Raw genomic sequence first — 19,068 nt, forward strand, 5'->3', positions numbered from 1 at the left:
GTGCTTTGGTTCTGCTCTTGGCTCAGTGAACTACAGTTTATGATGCCACGAATCCAATCATTCTGCATGCAGAACACGTTCTAGCCCTGTAAGCTATTTAGGTCTTGAAAAATATTATTAACCACCCATAAAATGTTATGAGATGGCCCAAGTGATAGTGTGTACCTTGCACATGGCCAACGTGGACTTGATATGGACACCCCATATTGTCCCCCAAGAACCGCCAGAAGTGATCCCTTAGCAAAGTCATAAGTAACCCTGAGATAGCCAGGTGTGACTCAAGAACAAAAGTATAAACAAAAATGTTTTGAGATATGAGCATTGGATCAAAATATTCCTTTTCCAGTTTTTTTATTACTTTGTCAGGCATAGTGCAATTAATATGATGCTCAGGGGTTACTCCTGGCTATGCACTCAGAAATCGCTCCTGGCTTGGGGACCATATGGGATGCCGGGGGGATTGAACCGCAGTCCATCCTAGGCTAGTGTGCTCAAGGCAGACGTCTTACTGCTTGAACCCTGCTCCGGCCCCAATAAGAAATATTAATAGAAATACAGGCTAGTTGAAATATTACACAGGATTTGGAGCCATAGTATGGTGGGTAATGCTTGTCTTGAATATGGTCAACCTGAGGTTTTTTTTTTTGGTTTTTGGGCCATACCCGGTGATGCTCAGGGGTTACTCCTGGCTATGTGCTCAGAAGTCACTCCTGGCTTGGGGGACCATATGGGACTTCGGGGGATCGAACCGCAGTCCGTCCTAGGCTAGCTGGCAAGGCAGACACCTTACCTCTAGCACCACCACACCGGCCCCTCAACCTGGGTTTGATCTCTGGCAGCCTATATGATTTCTCAAATCCTGCTGGGAGTGATTTGTGAATGCAGTCTGAGCACCACTAGCTATGGGACCCAAACCAAAACCAGACAGAAATAGATGACTAATTCAGAACATTAATCTTCTCCCTGTTTGTTACTACTGATTGTGTATGTGTGATGTTACAGTCAAGTATTTTGATTTTCTTTTTTTTATTGCCAGATATCCATGGATCTCAATAGCGCCAGTAGTGTTGTTCTTCAGGTCTTAACACAGGCCACCAGTCAGGATACGACTGTGTTGAAACCAGCTGAAGAGCAGTTGAAACAGTGGGAAACACAACCAGGTTTCTACTCAGTGTTGCTGGTAAGTAGGTCAATAATAGTTTACTATTATTTATAAATTGAGATACCATTACTTTGTTTTAAAAGCCTTCTTGTTTTGGTGATTTGCTTTTATTTTATTTATTATTATTATTATTATTATTATTATTATTATTATTATTATTATTTTTGTTTGTTTGTTTTTGGGCCACACCCGACATTGCTCAGGGGTTACTCCTGGCTGTCTGCTCAGAAATAGCTCCTGGCAGGCACGGGGGACCATATGGGACACCGGGATTCGAACCAACCACCTTTGGTCCTGGATCGGCTGCTTGCAAGGCAAACACCGCTGTGCTATCTCTCCGGGCCCTGGAGACAAATTTTTGTTGGAGATCAGACAAACCTGGGCCAAAACTTTGACTTAAAACTTGTTTTTTGAGGGCTGGAGAGATAGCATGGAGGTAAAGTGTTTGTCTGACATGCAGAAGGCCCGTGGTTTGAATCCCGGCATCCCATATGGTCCCCCGAGCCTGCCAGGAGCAATTTCTGAGTGTAGAGCCAGGAGTAACCCCTGAGCGCTGCCAGGTGTGACCCAAAAACCAAAAACAAAACAAAACAAAACAAAAAAAACAAACTTGTTTATGGAAGCTGGACTGATAGCACTGTGAGTAGAGCGTTTGCCTTGCATGTGGCTGACCTGGGTTTAATCCATGGCATCCCATATGTCTCTGAAGCCTGCCGGGAGTAATTTTTTTTTTCGGGGGGGGGGGGCGCTGGTTTTTGGGCCACACCTGGCAGCGCTCAGGGGTTACTCCTCACTCTACTCTCAGAAATTGCTCCTGGCAGGCTCGGGGACCATATGGGATGCCAGGAGTGAACCACTGTCCTTCTGCAGGGAAGGCAAATGCCCTACCTCTGTGCTATCTCTCCGGCCCCAGCCAGGAGTAATTTTTAAGTGCAGAGCCAAGAGTAATCTCTGAGCACTCTGGGTGTGGCTACAAAACAAAACCAACTTGTTTGTTTTTTTGTTTCATTGTTTGTTTTGTTTTTTTGGGCCACACCCATTGATGCTCAGGGGTTACTCCTGGCTATGCACTCAGAATTGCTCCCAGCTTGGGGGACCATACCATATAGGACACCAGGATTGAACCGAGGTCAGTCCAAGGTCAGTTTTGTGCAATGCAAACACCCTACTGCTGTGCTATAGCTCTGGCTCCAGACAACTTGTTTTTGACTTGAGGTTTGTACCTGGCTGTGCTCAGGGCTTATTTCTGACTCTGAGTTCGGAGATCACCTGTTGGTATTGGGGATTGAGTAGGATCACTGAATGCAAGGCAAGCTCCTTATTCTTACTCTTCTGCCTCTCTTGCCACCAAAGCATTAATTTTATTTTTTTAAAGGATACAAAAGAAGTAAGTTTTTTGGTAATGCTGGAGCTCAGACCTAAGACCTCACACACATAAAAAGTCTGGAGTTTAACCTCTGAGCCAGATGCCTAACCCTCAAGTTTCTATTCTTCTTTAGATAATCCCATGTTTGTAAATTTTGGTACAATACAAATGTTAAAAATATCTCTTGAGGGGTTGGAGAGACAGCATAGTGGTAGGGCATTTGCCTTGCATGTGGTCATTCTTGGAGGGATTTGGCCCAATTCGCAGCATTCAATATGGTCCCCTAGCCTGCCAGGGGTGCTTTCTGAGTGCAGAGCCAGGAGTGACTCCTGAGTACTGCTAGGTCGTGGCCCAAAAACCAGTCAGTAAATATCTCTTGAATGCTATACTTTTTATATACTTATATAGATGAATATGCTCATTGTCAGTCTTGTAAGTTTTTTAGACCATTATATTAAATACTTAGAATTTCTTAGTTACTGATCAATCTTAAAAATAACCACTAGGCTTGCTTACCTGTTGATTTCTTTTTCAATTCACCCCAGCTATTGTGTATAATGTCTGATTTATTAAGTCTCTCTATATTTTGTTACTATTGGGGGGGCCTTATTCTTACCTCTCACTCAGAGATCACTTCTAGCAGTGCTTAGGGAGCCCTATGGGATGCTTGGCATAGAATCCACGTCAGCCACATGCAAGACAAGCACCCTAACTGCTGTACTATCTGGGTATGTTGTTACTTTTTAAAAAAATTTTTTTTAACTTTATTGATTGATTGGAGCGATATCAATCGCTGGAGCGATAGCAAGGCTTTTGCCTTGCACACAGCTGACCCAGGATGGACCTTGGTTTGATGCCTGGTGTCCCATATGGACTCCTAAGCCGAGAGCAATTTCTGAGCGCATAGCCAGGAGTAACTGAGTGTCACTGCGTGTGGCCCAGAAATCACCCCCCCCAAAAAAAAACAACCCCCCCAACTTGATTGATTGATTGGTCCTAAGTCACACCTGGCGATGCTCAGGGGTTACTCCTGGTTCTGCTCTCAGAAATTGCTCCTGGCAGGCTTGGGGGACCATATGGGATGCTGGGATTTGAACCACCATCTATTCTGGATTGGCTGCTTGCAAGGCAAACGCCCCTAGTGCTGTGCTATTTTTCTGGTCCGTGGAATCGATATTTTTATAATACATATTAAAACCTGCTAACTTTTTTTCTTTTTCCCTGTACTTTACATCAATAGTGCATTTCTTTCATTTTTGCTGTAGCTGCCTACTTTAGTCTTCAGTTGGCTAAATTTGTGTGCCTGATCTCAACCTTATGTCCCAGTACTTTAGTAGTTTCTATTTGGATATATATATCTGTAGATTGATTTTTCTTGGTCCTTCAGGATAGCTGAAATAGCTGAGACAGGCTGAAATCCATCAACTTTTGCAGTAGTCATACATTGGCTCAACAGATACTTATCGTGTTTATGTCTGGGCCCTGTGATAGAGTACAGGAAAAGATATTCAATCTATTTTTGTTGTTGTTGTTTTTATTTTTACTAGATATTCAATCTAGTGTGGAAAGCTTAGACATAATTTAAGTGTTAATTCCAAATATTATTATGTGAGCTAAGTTTTAAAATATTAGTAGATATTGTATAACTATAATTTTTAAAAATGTGATTAATACATACTTTCTGGTTTTCAAAATTTAACATATGACTGTATTTGCATTGTAAAGATCACAATTCTGTATCCTGTTTTTGGCTTGATTTGGTTTTTTGGGGGAGGGATAAAGGGAGTGAGGAAGCAATACCCAGTTGTGCTCAGGGCTCACTCCTGACTGTGCTTAAGGCACCCATGTGATGTTGGGGGATTGAATTTCGGTTGATTGCAGGTAAGGTAAGTGCCCTATAGTTAGTTGTACACTCTGTCCAATCTCAAGCATTGAGATTTTAACACATATGACAGTTTTTGGTTTAAAACACTATTTTGGATTTCTTTGGGTTAATATCTGGCAGTATTTGGGGATTGCCTCTGACTATGTTCTTGGGGGATGCTTTTGGGGTATTTAGGGTCAATGCTGGTACTGAGGATTTAAATTGGATCTCCCACATGCAAAATATGTATTTAACTCATTGAACTATCTCTCAGCAAAGATATTGTTGTGGGTATATTTAACTTCTTCATGTTTATTTGAATACTATTTTTTATTTACAGAATATTTTTACAAACCACACTTTGGATATAAATGTAAGATGGCTTGCTGTGCTGTATTTTAAAAATGGAATTGACCGTTACTGGAGACGGGTAGCACCTCAGTAAGTTCCATTGTCCTTCACCTCCTACTGTAATTATTTTTTTAAATTCAACCTATAAGAATGTACCTACTCTTTCTTTCTTTTATGTAAAATACCATGATGCTTATTTCAGCAACACAGTACTAGAACTGTAACAATACAGAGAAGTTTAGCAAGTTTCCAGAATTAGGGTGCTTTGCAAATTCATGAAATGTTTGATGTTTTATAGAAGAAAAGTGCTTTAAAGACTGAAGAACAAAAATGTTTTGTATAGTTAATTACAAATCAGTATCCATTTACCCATTTTATTGCTTTAAGTTTTTTTTTTTGTTTGTTTGTTTTTGGGCCACACCCGTTTGATGCTCAGGGGTTACTCCTGGCTATGAGCTCAGAAGTCGATCCTGGCTTGGGGGGACCATATGGGATGCCGAGGGATTGAACCACGGTCCATCCTACGCTAGCGCTTGCAAGGCAAACACCTTACCTCTAGCGCCACCTTCCTGGCCCCAAGTTCTTTTTTTTAAACCTTACGTATTGATTGGTTGGTTGGTTGGTTGGTTTTGGGGCCACACCCAGTGGTGGTGACTCCTGGCTGTGCACTCAGAAATCACCCCTGGCAGGCTGGGGGACCTTAGGGATCCCAGGAATTGAAGGTCCCTCCCGGGTCTGCCTCATCTCAGGCAAATGCTCCACCACTGTGCTATCTCTCCTGCCCCTTGAGTTTTTTCTTAAGGGTGAGGGAATCATGAATTTCCTGTTGGCTTTTTGTTTCTGAGGATCTTTAATTTTGTGGTTTTCTGGGCACAAAACAAATGCAGAGTGAGTGAGTCATGCTGAAAATTGCCTTTTTTTGTTTGTTTGTTTGTTTTTTTGGGCCACACCTAGTGACGCTCAGGGGTTGCCCTGGCTTGGGGGACCATGTGGGATGCTGGGGGATCGAACTGTGGTCAGTCCTAGGTTAGCGAGTATCAAGGCAAATGCCCTACTGCTTGTGCCACAGCTCCGGCCCTGAAAACTGTCTTTTTTTTTTTTTTTTTTTAAAAAAAGTATTTAAAAATATGAGGTTAGAACTTTGAATAAAAACATTCTTGAAAAGGAAATGCAGGGCATTTCTGAACCAGCTCTTTATTAATTCCTAGCCTTTTACATAACTACTTCCTTCTGTGGAAGGATGAGGTAGTATTTATTTTGTGTATTCTCTTCAGATTCAATTGTAACTTTTTTTTTTTTTTTTTTAGTTTTGTGCCACATCTAGTGGCACTCTGGGATTACTCCTGGCCCAGTGCTCAGAAATCAGTTCTGGAGGATTGGGGGACATATGGGGTGCCAGAGATTGAACTTGAGTTGGCCATGTGCAAGGCAAACACCCTACACGCTGTGCTATTGTTCTGGCCCCTTCAATTGTAACTTCTCAGTATGTCAAGTAACTGATTTCTCTTTCTCTCTCTTTTTGATTTCTCTTTTAAAATTATTATTCAATAAGAATTTTAAGGTATTATGAGTTATAATAATATTAATAGTCATCTTTTAGGCATACAGTGGTATTGTACTATACTGACTATCAGAAATACCAAGATCAGGGCTGGAGAGAGAGCATAGCGGTAGGGTGTTTGCCTTGCATGCGAACGACCAGGACAGACCTGGGCTCGATTCCTGGCATTCCATATGGCCCCCTAGTGTGCCAGGAGTGACTTCTGAGCACAGAGCCAGGGTAACCCCTGAACACTACTGGGTAAGGCCCCTCAAAAACAAAAAACAAAAACACAAAAAAAGAAATACCAAGGTAAGTTTACCTTCACCATTGTCTTTAGTCCCTTCTCACTTTTTTTTTTTTTTTTTGGGTTACACCCGGCAGCGCTCAGGGGTTACTCCTGTACTCCTGGCTCTATGCTCAGAAATCACTCCTGGCAGGCTCGGAGGACCATATGGGATGCCGGGTTTTGAACCACCATCCTTCTGCATGCAATGCAAACACCTCCATGCTATATCTCCGGCCCCCTTCTCACTTCTTTTTTTTTTTTTTTTTTTTTTGGTTTTTGGGCCACACCCAGCGGTGCTCAGGGGTTACTCCTGGCTGTCTGCTCAGAAATAGCTCCTGGCAGGCACGAGGGACCATATGGGACACCGGGATTCGAACCAACCACCTTTGGTCCTGGATCGGCTGCTTGCAAGGCAAACGCCACTGTGCTATCTCTCCGGGCCCCCCTTCTCACTTCTTGATGCTTGTCCCCATTCCTTGTTTTCTGGTTTTTAGCAATTTTATTTTGCTTGTGTGCATGTATGTTTGTGTGTCTGGATTTTAGCAATTTTATCTCGTGTGTGTGTAAAAATTGAAAAAGTGGTGTGCACTAAACCCTGGAATTTTATAGAAAATTGTGACTGGTGTGGGGGTGTTCTTTTTATGAGTGAAACCCAATTACAAATATGTTTATAATCATGGTGCTTACATAAAGATATTGAAAAAAAAACTACTGTGAGCTTTGCTGAAAAAGTAACATTCTTTTGATTTCCAGCAGATGGCACTGTAGGTCTTTAAAAAATTAAATGGTTTAGTATTATAAAATATAGAAGAGAATCTGCCCTTGAATACAAGCTGGAATATTTTGAGGCACTTAGGACTTTATGATTTGAAGCAAACTCTTACATTAGAATTCACAGTTTTGAGAAATAAAATATTTAGTGATAAGAAATGGAGTATTATTGAGTTATAGGAAACTGTTTACTATCACTTTTTTGTGGGTTTGTTTTTACTTTTGGGCCACACCTGGTGGTACTCTGGTTACTCTGGCTCTGTGCTCAGGAATCACTCCTGTCATGATGTTGGGACCATATGGGATGGCAGGGATTGAACATGGGTTGTACATGGGTTGTTGTCATGTGCAAGACAAATGCCCTACCTGCTGTGTTACCACTCCAACCCCTATTTTTTTATTATAGTAATTTTTATTTTGACCAAAGTGGATTACATATCTTTCACAGTAATATTTTAGGTACATATTAACATTGAATCGGGGGAATTCCCATCACCAAAGTTGTCCTCCCTCCACCCCTGTTCCCAGCTTGCATCCCATATCCCCCACCCTTACTCTCCGAGATGCTAGTATAAGTGTTCCCTTCTGTGTCTAGCTTACTACTTAGTGATCATACAACTGTTTGGTCTTGGTACCCTCCATTATTTCCCCCTCAATTTGGGAGGCGGAACTAGATGGTTCAAGTTATGTGGTTCTGTTTGAAGAAAAGAAAAGCAATAAAATGGAGTAAAACTCAAATAAGCCGAAAATGGGCAGAGTCCTAGAGGCTCTCAACCTCAGTTTGAGAGAAGAAAAGGGAAAAAAGAAGCAAAATACCACAATACAAGAGGAAATAACAACCAAAAAATCCAGTGAGTACTACAGCATTAAAGACAAGCACTACATAATAACCACAGTCCTGAGATAAAAACATAATAGAGCGCAAAAAGAAAAAGAAAAAAATAGATAAGTAAGTAAAAAAGATTATTTTATGCTTTTTGTTTATTTGTTTATTTCTACATAGGCACAGTAAATATTGGGGGCATTAGAAAGGGAATTCCCTTGGCCTAAGAGATACAGGGTTTCTCCACCCTTGAAGTATACTGTCATGGGAATAATTACAGATTCCTTGCATGTTCATTTACGCTCCCCTAGGTGCTTTTGTGGTGTATGGAAAACTTCCGCTTCGTCATGGGTGATACAATCAGACCTCTATATGTAGAGATCTTGGTATTTGCACTAGTCAAGGAATGGAGCTTATGATGAAGTCTTTTTTGTGGTTCTACAAGTTCTGTTCCTTCACTGTCGCCACACCCAGCGGTGCTCAGGGGTTACTCCTGGCTGTCTGCTCAGAAATAGCTCCTGGCAGGCATGGGGAACCATATGGGACACCGGGATTCGAACCAACCACCTTAGGTCCTGGATCGGCTGCTTGCAAGGCAAACACCGCTGTGCTATCTCTCCAGGCCCCCTTCACTGTCTTTTTAATCCGTCTTCTATTGTTGTTGATGTTGGTCATTGCACTGATCCTAGGATGGAGCCTGGGATAGAGTCTTTCGTTATGTTTCCAGAAGACCTGTTCAGTTGCAGTTGTCTCAGTCAGACCTCAGGAAATAGAGATCTTGGTTGTTGGACAGATTATAGGCTAAAACCTAGATGAGGGCTTTTTTTATTGGTCCTAGGATACGTTCTGCCCAGTCATGGTTGTCAGAGTCAAGTCTTCTGTAGATAGCAATCTTGGCTTTTGCACAGATCAAAGGATGACAAGTCTTCTGATTTTGTCTTATGGTTAGATGGTGAGGTAAGACAACCTGCTCTTCGATCAAGTTGTTTTCATTTCCTCCTTGTCAGGATATCATATCAGAACTGGCACATGTTGGTGCCAGAGCAGTATTAAGGTTGTCCCAGAGGGGATTTGGTTCCTGGAGCTGTTGTGGAGAACTGTGTCGTTTCTATATCTGGGATCCAGGTTCAAGGTTGAGTCCACATGACATATGTTTAAGGTGGGAGGTGCCCCTGTATTGTAAAAAAGTATGAGTTCTTATCCCTAGTAGATAAGAGCTTGATTTTATAAGTAAGATTTCCCATTTTTTTTAGTATGCCTTTGCAAGAAGAAATGATGCTACATTATATTGCTGGTGCATTTGGGGGTGGAAAGAGAAGAAAACAGAAACAAGACAAAAAATATATATATACTCACATTTATATAAAGAAAAAAGAATCTTAAAAATGAATTAGGGCCCGAGAGATAGCACAGTGGTGTTTGCCTTGCAAGCAGCTGATCCAGGACCAAAGGTGGTTGGTTCGAATCCCGGTGTCCCATATGGTCCCCCGTGCCTGCCAGGAGCTATTGCTGAGCAGACAGCCAGGAATGACCACTGAGCACCGCCGGGTGTGGCCCAAAAACCAAAAAAAAAAAAAAACAAAAAAAAAAACAAAAACCAAAAAACAAAAAAAAATGAATTAAAAAAGTAATTAAAGGAACAAAGTGATGCAGGAGACTACCTTACATTTGGGGGAAAACAGGTTAAGAGGTAGTATTATATAGGTCTTAAACATTTGAAGGAAGTATAGGCTTCCCTATTGTCTTTTGTGATTTTCTTGTGGCCAGTCCCTATATTTTATTTTTTATTTCTTATACTGTGTCAAGTTTTGAGTATGTCCTAAAGATTATTGTTTTGTTTGCTATATGAAGAATATGATATAATATATATCATTATATTATGTATAATATAAACAACTATTTTTCACAGGTAGAATGTAGAATAAGTTATGGTTAAATATTTTCAATGTGCTTTCTTAGATCATTAGAAACTAGAAGTCTAAACAACAGTTAAATAATATATCATGTGGTATTCAAGCTGCCTCTTTGTGCTATCTTTTTTGGGGGGAGGAATCTTGGGCCACACCTGGTGACGCTTAGGGGTTACTCCTAGCTATGCATTCAGAAATCACCCCTGGCTTGAAGACGCCAGAGGATTGAACCATGCAGTCCATCCTATGTTAGCACATGCAAAGCAGATGCACTATCACCTGCACCACTGCTTTGGCCCCTTATCTTGTTTTTTTTGACTTGACTTTTCACTTAGTCTTTTTTTTTTTTTTGGTTTTGGGGCCACACCTGGTGACACTCAGGGGTTACTTCTTGCTCCTGACTTGGGGGAACCATATGTGATGCGGTGGGGGGGGGGGGGATCAAACTGCGGTCTGTCCTAGGTTAGCATGCACAAGGCAGATGCCTTACCACTTGCGCCTCCGCTCCGACCCCTTATCTCTATGATTTGACTTTTCACTTAAACAATTTTTTTTGTATTAAACTTTTTTTTTAATTTAAACACCTTCGTTATAAACATGATTGTGGTTGGGTTTCAGTCATATAAGAGGACACCCCCCATCACCAGTGCAACATTCCCACCACTAATGTTCCAAATATTCCTCCTCTGGGGCCGGCGCTAAAGGTAAGGTGACTGCCTTGCCAGCGCAAGCCTAGGATGGACTGCAGTTCGATCCCCCGGCATCCCATATGGTCCCCCAAGCCAGGAGCAACCCCTGATTGTCACCAGGCGTGGCCCAAAAACCAAAAAAAAAAAAAAAAAAAAAAAAAAAAAGATCCAAATAATCCTCCTCCCCCACCTGTACTCTAGATAGGCTTTCTATTTCTCTATACATTCTCATTGTTAGGATAGTTCGCAATGTAGTTATTTCTCTAAACTCATCATGGTGAGGTTCATGAAGTGGGCTGTAACTTCCAGCCCTCCTCTCTTTTGTCTGAAAATTATTGAAAGAATATCTTTCATTTTTCTTAAAACCCATAGATGAGTGAGAACATTCTGCATCTTTCTCTCTCTCTGACTTATTTCACTCAGCACAATAGATTCCATGTACATCCATGTATAGGAAAATTTCATGACTTCATCTCTTCTGATGGCTGCATAATATTCCACTGTGTATATTTACCACAGTTTCTTTAGCCACTCATCTGTTGAAGGGCATCTTGGTTGTTTCCAGAGTCTTGCTGTGGTAAATAGTGCTGCAATGAATATAGGTGTAAGGAAGGGATTTTTGTATTGTATTTTTGTGTTCCTCAGGTATATTCCTAGGAGTGGTATAGCTGGATCGTATTGGAGCTCAATTTCCAGTTGACTACACAGGTGTGCTTAGGAGTTACTTCTGGGTTGGCTTAATGATTACTCTCTTCCTGCAGGATTTGGGGAACAGAAATAAGTAGTAATAGTGCCAGGATTTGAACTTGGGTCAGACTGTACTTTTCACTCTTAATGGTATATATTGATGCAGAGGTTTTTTTGTTTTGTTTTGTTTTGTTTTGATAAAGATCAATTAACTTTCATAATTACTTTGGGACTTTTTTTTTTTTTTTTTTTTTTTGTTTTTGGGCCACACCCGGTAACGCTCAGGGGTTACTCCTGGCTATGTGCTCAGAAGTTGCTCCTGACTTGGGGGACCATATGGGACACTGGGGGATCGAACCGCGGTCCATCCAAGGCTAGCACAGGCAAGGCAGGCACCTTACCTTTAGTGCCACCACCCGGCCCCCAAAACTTTTTTTTGTTTGTTTGTTTTTGGGTCACACCCGGCAGCGCTCAGGGGTTACTCCTGGCTCCTTGCTCAGAAATTGCTCCTGGCAGGCTTGGGGGACCATATGGGATGCCGGGATTCAAACCAATGACCTTCTGCATGAAAGGCAAACGCCTTACCTCCATGCTATCTCACTGGCCCTGGGTCTTTTAAATAAAATTTTATTCAACCCAAAGTCATGTAAATTTTTAGGATTTTGTGAAGGGTTGTTTGAGACATAGCTCAAAGGGTTGGAATGCATGTTTTGCCTACTGAGCCCCAGGTACCATCTCATGGTCCTTTAAGCACTGCATTCTCAGGGCTATTGGGACTTTTTTTTGGGGGGGGGAGGGTCACATCCAGCAGCACTCAGGGGCTACTCCTGACTCTACACTCAGAAATCGCCCCTGCCAGGCTCGGGGGACCATGTGGGATGCCAGGATTCAAACCACCGACCTTCTGCATGCAAGGCAAATGCCTTACCTTCTGTGCTACCCCGCTGTGCTGTCTCTCTGGCCCCGGCTCTTGGGACTTTTACTAAATCATTGGATATGGTTGGTTATGAATCATGAATCATCTGGAGGGCACTCAGCCTCTTGAGTCTTATTTAGGAGGTATTCCCCAGCCCCAAAACAAAAAATGATAAAGGAACTATTTTTATTTTTTTTTGGTTTTTGGGCCACACCCGGCAGCGCTCAGGTGTTATTCCTGGCTATCTGCTCAGAAATAGCTCCTGGCAGGCATGGGGGACCATATGGGACACCGGGATTCGAACCAACCACCTTTGGTCCTGGATCGGCTGCTTGCAAGGCAAACGCCGCTGTGCTATCTCTCCGGGCCCAAAGGAACTATTTTTTAGAAGTGAACTGGAAATGGTGTCTCTGTCAGGACTGTATGTGATGTGAAGCAGGAGTATAATATTACTACTCTATGGCTTTGTTCTTTTATCCTGTTGGCCTATTTGTCTGTCTTTAGTTATTTTTTGTACTTTGTAAAGTTTGACAGTGGCCAAAGTGATAGAGGTAGAGAGCTTAACCTGTATATATTGCCGACCTGGATTCAGTCCCTGGTACCCCTGTAGTCTCCCGAACCTACCAGAAGTGATCCATGACAGTCAGGAATAATCCCTATACACTGCTGATTGTGGCCCCAAAAAGAAAAAAAATTTTTTTTTTTTTTTTTTTTTTTTTTTTTGGTTTTTGGGCCACACCCGGCGGTGCTCAGGGGTTCCTCCTGGCTGTCTGCTCAGAAATAGCTCCTGGCAGGCACGGGGGACCATATGGGACACCGGGATTCGAACCAACCACCTTTGGTCCTGGATCGGCTGCTTGCAAGGCAAATGCCGCTGTGCCATCTCTCCGGGCCCAGAAAAAAAATTTTTTAATTTGCTCTTCTTTTTTCTAGATTTTTGAAATAAAATTCGAGATGCTTCTTTTATTTTTTTATATATGCATTTGAAATATTAGAACTTTTCATGTAGTCTGCCTTTAATTCAGTTTTCCCAAGTCTTTTTTTTTCTTTTCTTTCTTTTTGTGATGCTGGGGATGGAACCCAGGATCTCACAGATGCATAGCTAATGCTCTGCTCAGGCATTGTCCTCAATAAGACTTATCATTGCTAACATTTGCAGTGGTATATTACTGACCTGCATTCTTTATTAGGCATAACTTTCTTTTCTTTTCTTTTCTTTTCTTTTCTTTTCTTTTCTTTTCTTTTCTTTTCTTTTCTTTTCTTTTCTCTTCTCTTCTCTTCTCTTCTCTTCTCTTCTCTTCTCTTCTCTTCTCTTCTCTTCTTTTCTTCTTTCCTTTCCTTTCCTTTCCTTTCCTTTCCTTTCCTTTCCTTTCCTTTCCTTTCCTTTCCTTTCCTTTCCTTTCCTTTCCTTTCCTTTCCTTTCCTTTCCTTTCCTTCCTTTCCTTTCCTTTCCTTTCCTTTCCTTTCCTTTCCTTTCCTTTCCTTTCCTTTCCTTTCCTTTCCTTTCCTTTCCTTTCCTTTCCTTTCCTTTCCTTTCCTTTCCTTTCCTTTCCTTTCCTTTCCTTTCCTTTCCTTTCCTTTCCTTTCCTTTCCTTTCCTTTCCTTCCTTCCTTCCTTCTTTCTTTCTTTCTTTCTTTCTTTCTTTCTTTCTTTCTTTCTTTCTTTCTTTCTTTCTTTCTTTCTTTCTTTCTTTCTTTCTTTTTTTTGCCACACCCAGTGGTGCTCAGGGGTTACCTCTGGCTATCTGCTCAGAAATAGCTCCTGGCAGGCATGGGGGACCATATGGTACCCCAGGATTTGAACCAACCACCTTAGTTCCTGGATCGGTTGCTTGCAAGGCAAAAGCCGCTGTGTTATCTCTCCAGCCCCAAGGTATAACTTTCTTACATAATTAATGTATTTTTTTACAGTGCTCTCTCAGAGGAGGAGAAATCTACATTGCGTGCAGGACTAATCACTAACTTCAATGAACCAATAAACCAGGTTAGTAGAAAATTGTGCTAATTCTTATTTCTTCTTTAGTTGCCGCTTTTCCAGACTAATTTGTTTCTTGACACTAGAAATAAGATCTGATTATACAATTTTCAGTTGTTTTGCTTGTTTAATATGTTTCTTCGTTGATTCTTTTGAGAGAGGTGCTGCATCCAGCAGTGCTCAGTGCTTACTCTTGTCTCTATGCTCAGGAGGAGTCATTGCTGTCAGTAATTGGGAGACCATATGGGACTCTGGAAATTGAACCCCCGTTAACCTTGTGCAAAGAATGTTCCTTGCCCACTGCCCTTTCTCTGGCCTCTCTGTTGATTTTTAATATTTTAACATCCTTTGTTAAGAATTGTAGCTAAACTTTACTGCTTTCAATTTACTCTTTCAATTTTGTGTCAATATTGAAAGCAAATATATATATTTGTAGTTTCACTGTATAGAAACTAATTTTAATGATTTATATTTATTTAATGATTTATTTAATGATTTTTTTGGGCCACACTCATTTGATGCTCAGGGGTTACTTCTGGCTAAGCGCTCAGAAATTGCCCCTGGCTTGGGGGGGCCATATGGGACGCCGGGGGATCGAACCGCGGTCCTTCCTTGGCTAGCACTTGCATGGCAGACACCTTACCTCTCGTACCACCTCACCGGCCCCTTTTTTTTGTTTTTCTGGGCCACACCCATTTGATGCTCAGGGGTTACTCTTGGCTAAGCACTCAGAAATTGCCCCTGGCTTGGGGGGACCATATGGGACCGCAGTCCTTTTTTGGCTAGTGCTTGCAAGGCAGACACCTTACCTCTAGTGCCACCTCGCCGGCCCCTTATTTAATGATTTAATTGTCTTTCCTCCATTAACATTTTTTTGTAGGGATGTACTTTCCAAGCAGTGCTCAGAGGTCCCTGGGACCTTGTCTTGGCAATGTGTTACTCTGATTCAGTGATATTTTAAGACTATCAAGTCTTTGAACTCAGTGGTTCTGTGGATTGAACCTAGGGCCTTGTGCATGTATGGCAAGTGCTCTAGATTTTTTTTTTTGTTTGTTTCTGATTAAAAACATATTTTTTTCCATAATGGCTTACATATCTTTCACAGTAGTATTTTAGGTACATATTAACATTGAATCAAGGGAATACCCATCACCAACTATGTCCTCCCCCCATTCCAGTTTCCTTTCTACAACCCATATACCCCACCATCACCCCCCAGGCTGCTAGAGTAGGTGGACCCCCCTTTGTCTGGCTTACTACTAGTGATCTCATATCTGTTTAGTCCTGGAACCCTCGTTTTCCCTTCTATTTAAGAGGCAGAGCTAGAAAAATCCAGGTATGTGGTTTTATTTGAAGGCAAGAAAAGCAATAGAATGGGGTACAAAATAAGAGGGAAAAAAAAAAGAAGTCAAAAGTCAAATACGCTGAAAATGGGCTGAGTCTCTCTAGAGGCTTTCAACTTCAGTTTGAGAGAGGATGTGAAAAAGGTAATTGAAATACCACAGCAATACAGAAAAAAATTATCGAATTAAATAACCGATGAGCACTACAGCAATAAAGGTAGGCACCACACAATAGTCTCGGTTCTGAAATCAACTCATGCTCGAATGCAAAAAGAAAGAGAAAGACAAGACAAAATAAAATAATATTGGAGACATCAACCGTAATCTCCACACCAAAATAAAGACGTCAAAAAAAAATCGATCAATCGATAAATAAACATGTGGAAAAATGATTGTTTTGTGCTTTTTTTTTCTCTCCTTTTCTTTATCCCCCTGCATAGGCACAGTAACTATTGGGGTTATTGTAGAGGGAATTCTTGACCTAGGAGACACAGGGTTTCTCCACCCCTGAAGTATACTGTCATGGGATTAACTCTAGACTCCTTGCATGATCATTTACTCCCATCCAAATCCATGCATCATTCTTTCAAGACTTAGAACAATCAATCATAAAATTCATCTGGAACCACAAAAGACCCAGGAAAGCCAAACAGATACTGAAAAACAAGAAGTTGGGTGGCATTTCTTTACCTAATCTGAAGCTATACTATAAAGCCATAGTGATCAAAACAGCATGGTACTGGAACAAAAACAGAGCCTCAGACCAGTGGGTTAGAACAGAATTTCCAGAAATAAATCCCCAGATGTACAGTCAACTAATATTTGACAACAGAGCCAAGAACTTGAAATGGAACAAAGAAAGTCTCTTCAAATGGTGTTGGTACAACTGGAAAACCACCTGTAAGAAACTGAAAATTGACCCATACCTCACCCCTTATACAAAAGTCAACTCAAAATGGATTAAAGATCTTGAAATTAGATCAGGATCTATAAAGTTTATTGAGGAAAAAATAGGCAGAACACTCGAAGACCTATATATTAAAAAAGTCTTCGAGGATGGAACACCAATGGCAAGGATCTTAGCATCAAACATAAACAAATGGGATTACATCAAACTAAGAAGCTTCTGCATGGCGAAGGAAACCCAACTCAAGACAAGAAGACAGCTAACTGAATGGGAAAAAATTTTTGCACTCAACACATCAGATAAGGGGCTGATAACCAGAATATACAAAGCACTCAGAAAGCTGAGTCCCCCAAAACCTAAAGATGGCCAACAAACGTGCTCTAGATTTTTGAGCTATATCTTTTTATCTCATCTTTATAAAAATTATATAAACTGGACCAGAGAGATAACACAAGTAGGTGTTTGCCTTGCCTGGCCTGGTTTATTTTTATGGATGGTTTACAGGCTTTGTATTTGGTGGTGTTGTGAGTGAAACTTGAGAGCACTACTAAGTGTTTTCTTTTTGGGCCATACCCAGCACTGCTCAGCACTTACTCATGCCTCTGTGCTTTGGAATCATACCTGAAGGTGTACGGGGTAGGGTGGGTTGTCGAACCTTGGTTTGTTGCATGCAAAGCAAATGCCCTACCCGCTGTGCTGTACTTTTGTTCTGGCCCCTCATTGCTCAGGTTTTTATTAGTTTTCTTCACTCACCACATTTTCAAAAATTTTTGGTAGAGGATAGATACTAGATTATAATAAAAATTTTCTTTTACTTATAGTGAGATTTATTTAGAATAAAATGTTTTGGGGGTTGGAGAGATAGTATAGAGGTAAGGCGTTTGCCTTGCATGCAAAAGGTTGATGGTTCGAATTCCAGCATCCCATATGGTCCCTGAGCCTCCCAGGAGCGATTTCTGAGCATAGAGCCAGGAGTAACCCCTGAACGCTGCCGGTGTGACCCAAAAACAAAACAAAACAAAAATGTTTTATTAATGGCTATAAAATTCTTAAATTTCTCTTATAGTTAATTCTTTTAAAATTTTGCTCTTGTATATGAAGTACTTAGGAAAATAATGACTTTATTATTATGATTAAAAATAATACAAGGCAGTAAAATTTTCACTGACTATGGAGAAATTATATCAGCAAAAACTAGATGCATTTATGAATAAATATCTTTAAAGTAGGAAATAAACATTTCTATATAAGTTAATTTTATGTGGATGAGATATTTTCAACTATATCAGGCAGAGAATGATAGAATGGCGACATTCATTTGTGGGATATAAAAACAAAAGATAGTGTGATCATAATAACCAAAGACAATAAAGATGAGGGCCAGAAAATGGTTCTTGGAAGGAAGCTTACCAGAAAGAGCAGGGGAGTGCAGTTAGGGCAGAGAAAATACAACTATGGAAATGATAGTTGGAAATAATCATTCTGGACAACTGGGAGATAAAGTGATAGGCATGGTGCCCCTTCGATAACAGTATTGCAAGCTACAGTATCTAAAAGGGAAAAAACAGGAAAAGAGAGAAAACAATGTCTGTTATTGTGGGTGGTGGGGGAAGTAGGGACATTGGTGGTGGTGCGAATGTGCACTGGTGACAGGATAGATGTTAGACATTGTATGACTGAAATTCAATCATTAATAACTTTGTAATTGTGTATTTCAAAATGGTTCAATTAAAATTAAAAAAAATTTTTTGGTCTTGTGGCCACACTCAGAGGTGCTCAACCCCATCTCCTGACTTTGTTCAGGGAGGTCACTCCCAGTGGTGCTCAAGCTTGAATTTATCCCATAAAGCTGTCTTCCCAGCTCTATTTTAGTTCATCCCTTTAACTAGACTACTGAAGTATATTGTTTAATGTAGCTTTAGCTCACACTTTTAAAATTATTCCAGTTTTCTTTCTTTTTTTTTTGGTTTTTGGTTTTTGGTTTTTGGGCCACACGCAGGGGTTACTCAGAAGTTACTCCTGGCTGTCTGCTCAGAAATAGCTCCTGGCAGGCACGGGGGACCATATGGGACACCGGGATTCGAACCAACCACCTTTGGTTCTGGATCAGCTGCTTGCAAGCCGCTGTGTTATCTCTCTGGGCCCTCCAGTTTTCTTTTTTTCAGTTCTTTCACTTAAGTGACAACAGAGATGGAGAGTAAGAAAGTTGCTCTAATTAGAGAAGGAGGTACTTGGTAGGGGCTTTAGATTAGTGTTTCGGTGTTCTGTTCACCAGCATTTGGGAAGCGATGATCTGTACAAATATTATTTACATACTTAATATTTGATTTTTATCTTTATTCTTATGTGAGACCTTGAGGTCTTTAAACTTATACTGCTAAAAACAAAATCTCAAATGTACCTGCTGATACTTAATTTTATTAGAAATCACACACACACACATACAAGGAAAAACCCTCAAACAAAACACATTATT

General features: G+C 40.9%; 1 protein-coding gene and 1 non-coding gene across 2 annotated transcripts in view; both read left to right on the forward strand.

The window, feature by feature from the left end:
• The first annotated feature begins 1,041 nt into the window (after positions 1–1,041).
• Positions 1,042–19,068, forward strand: part of IPO11 (importin 11) — a 192,584-nt gene continuing 174,557 nt past the window's right edge. The window contains 3 exon segments of the mRNA XM_049768835.1: positions 1,042–1,180; positions 4,733–4,833; positions 14,279–14,351. Coding sequence (XP_049624792.1) covers positions 1,043–1,180; positions 4,733–4,833; positions 14,279–14,351 — 312 coding nt within the window. The 5' untranslated portion in view covers position 1,042.
• On the forward strand, positions 4,931–5,038 carry LOC126002387 (U6 spliceosomal RNA). Its single transcript, XR_007493105.1, has one exon. It is a non-coding gene; the product is annotated as a U6 spliceosomal RNA (small nuclear RNA).

The sequence above is a fragment of the Suncus etruscus genome, chromosome 2, assembly GCF_024139225.1.
Source record: "Suncus etruscus isolate mSunEtr1 chromosome 2, mSunEtr1.pri.cur, whole genome shotgun sequence".
Classification (NCBI taxonomy): Eukaryota; Metazoa; Chordata; class Mammalia; order Eulipotyphla; family Soricidae; genus Suncus; species Suncus etruscus.